Source organism: Triturus cristatus, chromosome 9, assembly GCF_964204655.1.
Source record: "Triturus cristatus chromosome 9, aTriCri1.1, whole genome shotgun sequence".
Taxonomy (NCBI): Eukaryota; Metazoa; Chordata; class Amphibia; order Caudata; family Salamandridae; genus Triturus; species Triturus cristatus.
This window is the reverse complement of record NC_140592.1, coordinates 215782280-215792038: the sequence shown is the minus strand read 5'-3', so window position 1 is coordinate 215792038 and position 9759 is coordinate 215782280. Positions and strand designations below refer to the sequence as shown.

The following is a 9759-nucleotide window of genomic DNA, read 5'->3' as shown; positions in this document are numbered from 1 at the left end:
TTATCGCATGTGTTAAATAATAACCCAACATTCATTAAATTTCGTCTGGTCAAACCTGCCAAAATGTAACAGGGGATGGCGATTTTGGTGCGTTAAACACCAAAATCTGCATGTTATTTATTTCCAATAAACTCATAATAGGTGTTATTTATTGCACGCGATAAATAACGTACCCTGTCGTATCCTTATTTCTCAGAGGTGAAATAACACCTCAACTCGTAATCAGGCCCAATGTTTGTTGCATGACCACAACCAATAATTCACGGAGCATGCTGGGCAAGAACCCTTCAGCTGCACAAAGGGGGCGTGTTAGGTAACGTCTTTGTGTCGGATCGTGATTGGTGAAGGCATACCCATTGGCTTTGTTAATGCTTGTTGCATCAGCACATCCAATAATCTACGTAGCATGCTGTGCAAGAACCCCTTTATTAGCGCAAAGAAAAAGTTTTGTCGGGTATCTCCTGCTTGCCAAATCATGTTCGCGGCTGTGTTCGCTTGTTTCTGCTGCCAGGTCCCAGTTTATTTTATGTCACTCCTTGGTAAAAAAAATAAATAAATAATGAATCTAAATTCATTATTCATAGTAGATTCTTTTGATTTTTTGTAATATCTATTATTTTCACCATTCCTGTCGGCAATTAATTTATTTTAAAGATCGAAAGAAAGTTTGCATCGTTTTTTTTTAAACTTGCCTAACAAACTTTTGTAAACATGAGCTGACTCCAGTTTGTTTTGTGCCGGTGTCAGTTGTTTGTTTCTCGGTGTCTTGACACCGTGTGTTCTCTGCTTGCTTCCGGATGCTTTGTCAATCGCCGACGGTCTTTTGTATCTGGTTACCTGTCCGGTGGCCCTGCCTCTGCTCCCCGGGGAGTCTGTGCAGCGAGTCCTGCCCCCAGCACAGGGCCGTCTCCCTGGAGACGAGGCTCTGGGTTTGTACACAGTGCTCCGGCAGTTTCCATCTAGCAGAGGCCGGCTCGGAGCCCCTAAACATGAGGGACCTCCTGACCACCAGGAACCAGAACAGCTGGAAGGAGCTGATCGAGAAAGAGGCTTTCACCCGGGTGTCCTGGAAGGCCAAGTACGGGCAGCAGGAGCGCCAGCCGCTGGCCATCCGGAGGAGGCGGATGGTCACCAACCTGCCTGTGGTCACCACCAAGCTGCCCCTGATCCACGCTCCAAGCAAAGAGGAAGAGGAGAAGCGGGAGGAAGAGCCGGCGCCCCCAGAGCTGGGCAGAGGCAGCAGGGGCACCCTCTCCCACGCGGAGATGAGACCCGCCACGCCCCACACGCGCACGCTGCTCTATCAGGGCTTCTCCAAGGAGGGGCAGGGCCGGTCCATGTACCTGCAGCGGCGGAAGCTGGAGAGCCCCGAAGACAAGTTTCAGCACCCCCTGCTGTCATCCTGGGAGTATGGCTGGAGGCTAGGTGAGAGGGGAGGTCCCAGCTACTCACACTGTGACCTCTATTAATACCTCTTAAAAATCCAACATCCCGACCCCTGATGTGTGTGCGCGCACGCCTATAATGTCTGCGCCCTAGATCACTGCATCCTAAATTCAACACCCTGAACCTTGAGTGCGCGTCGTGTGCGTGAGCCTGTGTGCGTGCGTCGCCAGGGATACTCTTCACCACATGGTAACTGCGCGTTTTACAGCCGCACCAAGTTAAAACCCAATATTCTGAATATTACACGTGTGTGTGAGCCTGCGTGCGTGCCGTGGGTCACTGTTGAGTAAGAAATACTTGAGCACGCAGTTGTCACGTCTGCAGTCTGCCCCCTGCATCATTGACACACTGTCTACAAGTGGGGTGGGAGGGGCACTGTTCAGTTGAATAATCATCACAGCTTCTCTTCGGCATATATCTAATGTTCGTTATTTCAGAACAAATCCCTTTGTCTTTTCTCCTAAAAGTTGTGTATGTTCTGTAAATGTGTGCCCTTCCCGCACACAGGACTGGATGTCGTGAATGGAGTATGCTTCAGTTTTCTAATGTGCAGTAAAAACCTGACAGCTGATTTCAAAGCCCTCCATGCTCAGCTTAAGTTGTGTGTATTCACCCCCTTCCGGCTGACTACTTAACACATTGTGACAATATTCGGCAACACACTCCCCATCACACATACAGCAATCTCCTGATGAAATAAACACACAAGACACCTTTTTCGTGGAGAAAATTGCTGCAGGTTTATATGCATACCGAAATATGCCAACATGGTGGGTCAGAGGCGCAACTAGAGCCAAATTTGGGGGGGGGGGGCTAAGAAAATATTTCGGGGGGGGGCCTGAATCTTTAAGCAATAGGCAGAGTGGAGCTGATTTCAGGGGAGGGGGGCTGAATCTTTAAGCAAAAGGAGGAGTGGAGCTGCAGGGGCTCTCAGAAGGGGTGAAACAACAGCGAGGCCTCATTAACATGCAAATGGCCTTTTAAAGACCTGTGAAGTGCTCGGGTGCGGCTGTGTGACTGCCCGGGAAGCTGTCTCATCCCGGGCTGACACACACGACGGGGGAGGGGAGGGGGGTGCTGAAGCCCTTTGAGTCCAATGGGTGTTGCGCGCCTGTGGTGGGTCCACTTACGGGCGATCCAAGGGCAGGCCCCTCTGCGGCCTGCCCACCTGAAGAGACAAAGTGCACCGTTGCACTAACCAATCAGTACTTACCAATTTTGGCAGAGGGTTTATCCCCTCCCACCTGTGGACCGCCAGTCCACGCATCTACTCTCGCCCCTTGAGGGGGGGTGGAGCGTATCCAGGCAGCCCCCGGTTGCCAAGTTTTACAACCGCCCGTAGGACTAACGGGGTGCCATCGTTCCTCCAGGTCCAACGCGAGGACTTGCTGGGGATATTTGGCCTTTGCACCCTTTTTGTGCTCCTGAAGAGGGTACCCCCTATGCACCTTTCAGCCTCTGGATCACCCTGTAACTCCGCGTGCAACACAAAAAAACAAGTTAACAGCCTCTCCCACCCCACCCCCTGTCTACACGCCGGGTAAGCGGTAGGGGAGGGAAATGGCGTAACAGATTGCCACAAAGAGAGCGCCAGGTGGGCGGGAGAGGTACTCATACCTGGCTTCCAGCCCACGCGTGTGCCGGAAATGACGTGGGACGCACCGGGCCCAGAGGGTTGCCATGTGCCATCATGTGGCACTAAGGCGGCTTCCCTCCTATGGGGGCCCCCTGCATGGACCGCAGGCAGCCACATTCAAATCTTCCTCTAATTTGTGAAATGGATAGTCTGTGCTTTAAGCAGGGTTGGTATTTTTGCTCTCTCCAGTCCACTCGTTGCCACATTTTCTGCCCTTGGATTCTAATCCCCCAAAGTAAAAGCACGAGTGTAGTGTCACAATGAATACATTGCTGACAGTAGTGCCTGGTCGACTTCCAGCTGCTGAATGCCCTATTTAGACATTTCAAGAGGTACCAACTGTACCTAGATGGGTTCAACTTCATTTAGCGAAATTACAGTAGGAAACAAGCATTGGCATAGCCAATAGGTCTCGCCTTTGGGACCTTATAAGTGTTTAGCCATGCAAAAGTTGCATAACTAAATACTTATAAGGTCCCAAAAGCGAGACCTATTGGCTATGCCAAGCGGCCGTGCGGCCGCGAAAGTGATCGCGATCAAACATCAAAGCGGCCGTGCGGCCGCAAAAGTGAAAGTAATCGCGGTCAAGCGCGGCGCCCACGCACATGCACTGTAGCTCTAGGCTGGCCTGGTAGCACTTTTTGGAGCCCTCTCAAAAAGTCTCGCCAGTCCAGCGCATGCGCTGGGTCAGGCGAGACCTAATAAACATCTTTGTTGCAAGTCACAAATCAAACGGGTGGAAAATGACCCCTTCCAAAATCTTTTCTTTCGCAGGCATGGAAAATCCATGTTTACACCATACACTGTCCCCAAGCAGTTTTTTTTTCTAGAAGGCAGTCAAACTTCAGAAGAATCCACACTCTACATAGGCTTTTAAAGCCCAATTTTCTTCTTATTTATTTACTGTATTTGTAGAGTGCCAATAGCAATGAAACGGTGTCGTAGTCAGAATATCAATGCTATTAAAAATCGAGTACAAAATATTTTAAAACATATATATCGACAGGTAAGTCAATATTTTCTGTACACGAGTCCACATATATGTACCAGTTTTCCAATCAAATATAATAAACTAAAGTACAGGGCTGGCGTTAGCACTGGTTGCGCACAGTGCGACAATTGCTTTTGGCGCCCCTCCCCCAATGACCACCTCCGCAACGGATTCTCGCATCAACACTTTTTAACAGTCTCCATAACCACTCTCTCTCAGATGGATTTTATTAGTTTTAAAGTGTCACTCATAAAAGTGAAGGATGTCAGAGCACTTTACATTGCACACACATTACAGAGACAATCAATCATATATGTGTAAATCAATGTATAGGAAACATTACATAAGACAGAGGGCTACAAGGGGTAGGATTTATATGTCATCCATACTGGAAAGCAGTTTAGTTTAGAGGGGCTTGGGCTGGAGAAGCACAAACTTAGAATTTAAAACGTAACGCCATGGTTGGGGGTTCTCTTTAATAATCAGAAATGATTTCTACACAAATGAACCTTTTGTGAAACATTAGAATAATGAAAGTCTGGTGAAAAAATCAATACGCTCTAATCTGTACTTGAAGTCTGAATTTCAGTTCTTTGATGACAGTTAATAGCTCACTGTTTTACATTAGGAGTTTAACTTGTAAACTGCAAGTAACAAAAGGAAGTCTGACAAAAGCATTAACCCACTGACCTATTTGTGTTATAGTCACTTTGTGATTTGCATGGTACACATTCTTTGCAGCAGGCAGATTAACCCTCTGCGCAACCTTTCGAGGAATCAAAACTTCCACTAGACAAAACTACAGTCTCTCTCCAGGAAGAACATTAATCACTGGAGTCAACTTGACATTTTTAACACTCACTGAAAATTGCTGGAGGCCAGGAACGTGACCAGGTACTTTAAAAAACAATATAAACTAGCAAACAGGCGCTCCCATGCGAAGTCTGCACCCGGTGCCGTGGCACCGGTCGCACCGCCCTAGAGCCGCCCCTGCTAAAGTACAATTGTAATTTGAAAAGTCAAGTTTTTATTTTTTCCCTCCTAAATTCAGGGTAGTTTTTGCTGGATGAGAAGCAGCAGCTCTGTCACCCTGATTGAATTTTCTGATCTTAAGACACCTCTAAAGAAGGACAGTGGATGAAAGCTGAGTATGTGCAGGATGCGTGGCAGGTAAAGCAGACCCTGGATACATTGAGGGCCTTTACGGTGAAAAGCTTTGAGGCAGGTATAGAGCCTTTTGAACATGTACATAATAAATATGAACACATTATGCTGTTCAACAAGGCTGCTTCTTAATGAAAAGAAGTACTTCCAGATGACTTATAGAATGAAGGAAAATAGTGTGAAACAGAAACTAAAAATATGGTTTTGAATATTACCGGAATGAGCCAAATAAATGAGAACCACCCTTTTTTACAATATGCAGGTAGACTGAGGGCACATTTGCAGCAATGTGTATATTTTACACAATCCACTTTCCCCCGGGTATCAGAATGGGCTGTGTTAAGAGAATGGGGTTTGTGCTTCAAGGCAAAACAAATAATTATTGCTGAATACCATTTTGAAAAGGATCTGATGAATGAATGGTTTTCTTTCCCAAAAACCCTATTTAATAGTACCAGGGCCCATTTTGTATCTCTGTGATACAAGCTAGAAAATAATGGCAGAAAAAGTGTAAAATATGTTGCATTTATTTACATAACATGCTGCATTGTTTGCCAGTTTGTTTCATAATGTAGCAAGCTTTGCCACGTAATTTGGCCCTCTACTTCCACATAATTCCAGTGGCCCTGAATCACAGCTGGCAAACACCACATCAAAGATTTTGGCAGCGTGCCACTGAGTGTGGGGAAATTAGACAGCAAATAAGTGACAGATGGAAATGGTTGAACTAATCTGAATTGCTGATAATTATCCTGCATGCATTCCATGCCATTGTTTTTTAGCTTATCTGTGCCATTACAGAAAAAGACCAACCATTTGCAGATCAGTCTTGGTCCTGCTTCAATAGGGCCAGTCAATCTTGATTGGCTAGAGTGGGTTGTTTACTCGCAACACATATCCGTTAGAGAGCTGTAAAACGGATAGACTGTGGTACCAAGCACTATACAAAACAATTAATTTATGGTAAGGATATTTTACACAAAGAAAATATCTGTGAAAAATACGTTATCATACCAACACAAACATGCCACAATTATCATGCCAAACAAGCATGTGCTGAGGAATACCAATTTACTTGTGTAAACATACTGACCGTAGCCACTTTCAAGTTCACAAATTTTGCCTTGTTTTTTGGATGACATTTCATTTTTACCTTATTTTACTTTACTTACATAAACTCCAGTTATCTAATGATGCAACTTGAATGTGGACTGATGTCCTTTCTGATTTACATTAAGAAATCATGTTTCGCCTCTTTTTTTGCTATGTTACCTCCAGACGTTTTCTGGTGAAAATGTATTTGATGTGAAATCAGCAGAAAAGATAGAAATGCACAGAAAAATGATTATTAAACATTTTTACACTGATGTACATGGGAGTGGCAGGGATACGTTCTCATGTCAAAACTTCACAAATGTATATAACATGTAGTAACATAATGTAAATCACTTATGAGACTTCCATACATAGTCACCCGGAGGCATCTACAGTTGAACAACACACATCTAGAGATCTTGTAATTTAATATATTTTGTGGACTGAGAACAAATGGGCACGGACATTATTTTTGTGATGAAACCATATTGCAAAACATTTTAAAAGCTAAAGACCAGTTTACCAGTTTTAAATATTCTTTTCTTTAGTTAATGAAAAAGAGGAATCAGAGCTGGCTTTTCCTCACCTCTCAGGAATTCAAATTACCCCATACCTCACATAAGTCATCTATGATTTGTACTAGACCAAATGAAGAATTATTATGAAAAATGGGACTATAGGATTTGGTAATGAGTATTTTTCCTATATTCTCAATATGATTGGCGTTCGTTGAATCCTGGTGAGATCTCTGAGTAACCTGTCGTTTATAGGTTTTTACCCCCACTGGGGCGTCTCAGTTTTTTTAAGTTTAATAGCATAAGCACCATTGATTAGGCCAATAGTAGGACCTGTTGTTCACAGTTCCCCAAAGTGCTGGCAGCAAGTACTACATAGAGCACAGTTGTGCATCGCTTACTAAAATGTTCAACAGCATTAGTTTTTAAGGATATCGATAAACTTTGCAAATGATTCCAAATTGGTAGTTTAGTGCAGGCATTTATCTCAGGTGTAAATATTTTTAATCCGGCATGTCCCGGCCCTCAAAGAGCAGCGTAGGACATATTTCGATACGTCCGCTTTGCCTCCATTTGTTCTTTTGCTTTGGGTCCTTACCTCCACTTTTTTTCCGTCTGAAGGAACTGCATTGGCTTTCACTTCAACAGCGAGTGCAGTTTAAGACTCTTTGTGCCATATACCTTTCTTCTGGAAAGGACTGTTGTCTATCCAAGCCATTTTGTACCACTGCTCCCCCAAGAAAGCTTTGAGATCTTCAGTAGAAAAGTTAAGGACGATCCTACGTAATAGTATGCTAAGTGGGACAGAGAACGGTTCAAGAGTTTAGCTTTAGCCCAAACCATTACCTAGCATCTTCTTAGTTGTCTTCTGTCCTAAAAATGTCACCTTTACTCCTTCTCCCTTTGCAATCGTACCTAAAACAAATGCATCTTTGCTTGACTGATCGTTTCTCCTTTGTTGTGCTTGTTGTGTTACTTTCCCCTTCCTTGCGCTTCCCCACTTTTCAAAATAGACCTTTATGTCACCACGCAGCTCAATTTCATTGTACCTCTGAAGTGGGGATCTAGAATTGCTTTGATATACCCTGAGATACATGGATCCAGGTTTGAAGCCTCACCAATGGCTTTCTTCATTCTTGGCACCATTGCAGGTTTAGTCTCTCCTGTCCTGCTAGAGTCTTTAAAAGATAAACCTGTAATTTAAGGGTAGCCTTTCTCTAAGTCCATTGGCCTTCGTGTTATCATGTAAGCCAACTCCCTTCATTGGGAATGCCATAACCCAATGCCTAGAAAAGTGTCTCTCCGTGTGAGCATCATTCTCATAATGACAATGTTGTTTTTATTTCAGGTGATGTTGTGAAAGATGCCCGGAACCCCATTCATGGGCGCTCAGCAATAGTCAAGGACACGTTCTATGTCAGGAATGGAATCTTCCATCACCCATCAAACACTGATCGAATGTTGTACACCTTCGGCTGAGTGATCGTTTTATTTTGCAACAAACAAGTCTTTTTGACAAGAGTACTTCTATATGTCTGTCAAACCATGAAGTCGGAGCAAAACTGTGGTCTAATGTAGAGATGAAAACTCACGTTTATTGATCATGTGTCATCACTGATTCCTGAAACAAAAAATGTTCTCTTAGCTATTTGCAAGGCTTATTTAGTGAACTGTTCTCTACTAGGTAAGAATGGTTCCACTCCACTTACATACCCTCAAAGAATAAGGAATTCTTACTTTGTGTTATTTGACCTTTGAGGCGGGTTTGTCGCTAGAATGAAACACTACGCTAGACAGGGCGTGCAAATATTGCTAAATCATACATGAACATACTAGCCACAGGGCCATAGAGTTGTTCTCAATTTCATAGCATCATGATTATAAGCTAAGGATTTTATTCAATAGATGCAAATACACATCAGCAATTTTCAATCTGCTCTACCATATAGGAAGGCTAAAATGTTAACCTTAATCAAATTTGAAGAGATTGTTTGACTCTTTCATTCCAACTATATCATGATAAAAAATAAACACATTCAACAATTGTATACATTGAATTGTTTTAAGAGGTGGAGATTTCATGTTTGAGTTCTGCAACATCATGTGTACAAGTAACAGTCTATAAAGTATTTTACAATAAGTGACTTCCGGGTTTTCAGTGGAATCTGTAAGTGCATTAAAATATCAACCAGTAAACCTGCTGGTTAAGGTCAATGGTTCAGTGCAAAGCTGAAGAGCAGATCTAAAAATATGAGTCACACAAAAATGTGTCATGAGGACGAGGCTGAAATGTACCAAGGAGTTGCTAGTGGTTCACTGTAACTCCACATATTCATCAGATCCTAATGGGATGATTCACACAGGATTCCGTAAACAGATTGTCACATACCCTTATCTTCTATATTTCTTTCCCTATCTATAAGCTTCATCTTCTGATCATAGGTAACATTGTCAGCATCTCAGATCTATTGAAACATGTGTAGAGCACATGACCATTTAACCTGTATGTCCAAAAGTCATGGCATCCTTCATGGATGGAAGAAAGAATAGGTCTCAAGTTCAAAGGAATGAAGGGAGAGGCCCTGCCTTTCAATGTAAATCATTGTATTTTATGATGTCCAGCGATGGGATGGACTTGTATTTTTACACACTTTATCATTGTGAAGCTTGAAGTCTAAACATCCCCATATGACAGCACATTCAATTTGTTCACATGGCCTTGTATTTTCAGTAGGAACACTTCAAGTGCTGGCTCCTTCCTATCACTGTAAGGGACTTTTGGCCTGATATATCAAATGATTTTACCCATTCTGTGTCTATGGGGAAATGTGTTGATATTTAAGGGCTTTTGTTCCAAGTGTAATAGAACTTCGCAGCATCACAAGCTTTACAGTTATGAGCACATTATAGCT

The 9759-nt window shown here is 43.4% G+C and overlaps 1 protein-coding gene across 1 annotated transcript; it reads left to right on the top strand.

Annotated features, from left to right (window-relative positions):
* The first annotated feature begins 875 nt into the window (after positions 1-875).
* On the top strand, positions 876-8895 carry LOC146797638 (protein SPMIP1). Its single transcript, XM_085624759.1, has 2 exons — positions 876-1425; positions 8196-8895. The coding sequence occupies exons 1-2, from the start codon at positions 990-992 to the stop codon at positions 8324-8326; spliced, it is 567 nt and encodes a 188-aa protein (XP_085480885.1). The 5' UTR covers positions 876-989; the 3' UTR covers positions 8327-8895.
* Positions 8896-9759: the final 864 nt, after the last annotated feature.

Coding starts and splice junctions, on each gene's coding strand:
- LOC146797638 (XM_085624759.1), top strand. CDS start 990: ATGAGGGACCTCCTGACCACCAGGAACCAGAACAGCTGGAAGGAGCTG. Junction 1,426..8,195: donor GGAGTATGGCTGGAGGCTAG/GTGAGAGGGGAG, acceptor TTTTTATTTCAG/GTGATGTTGTGAAAGATGCC.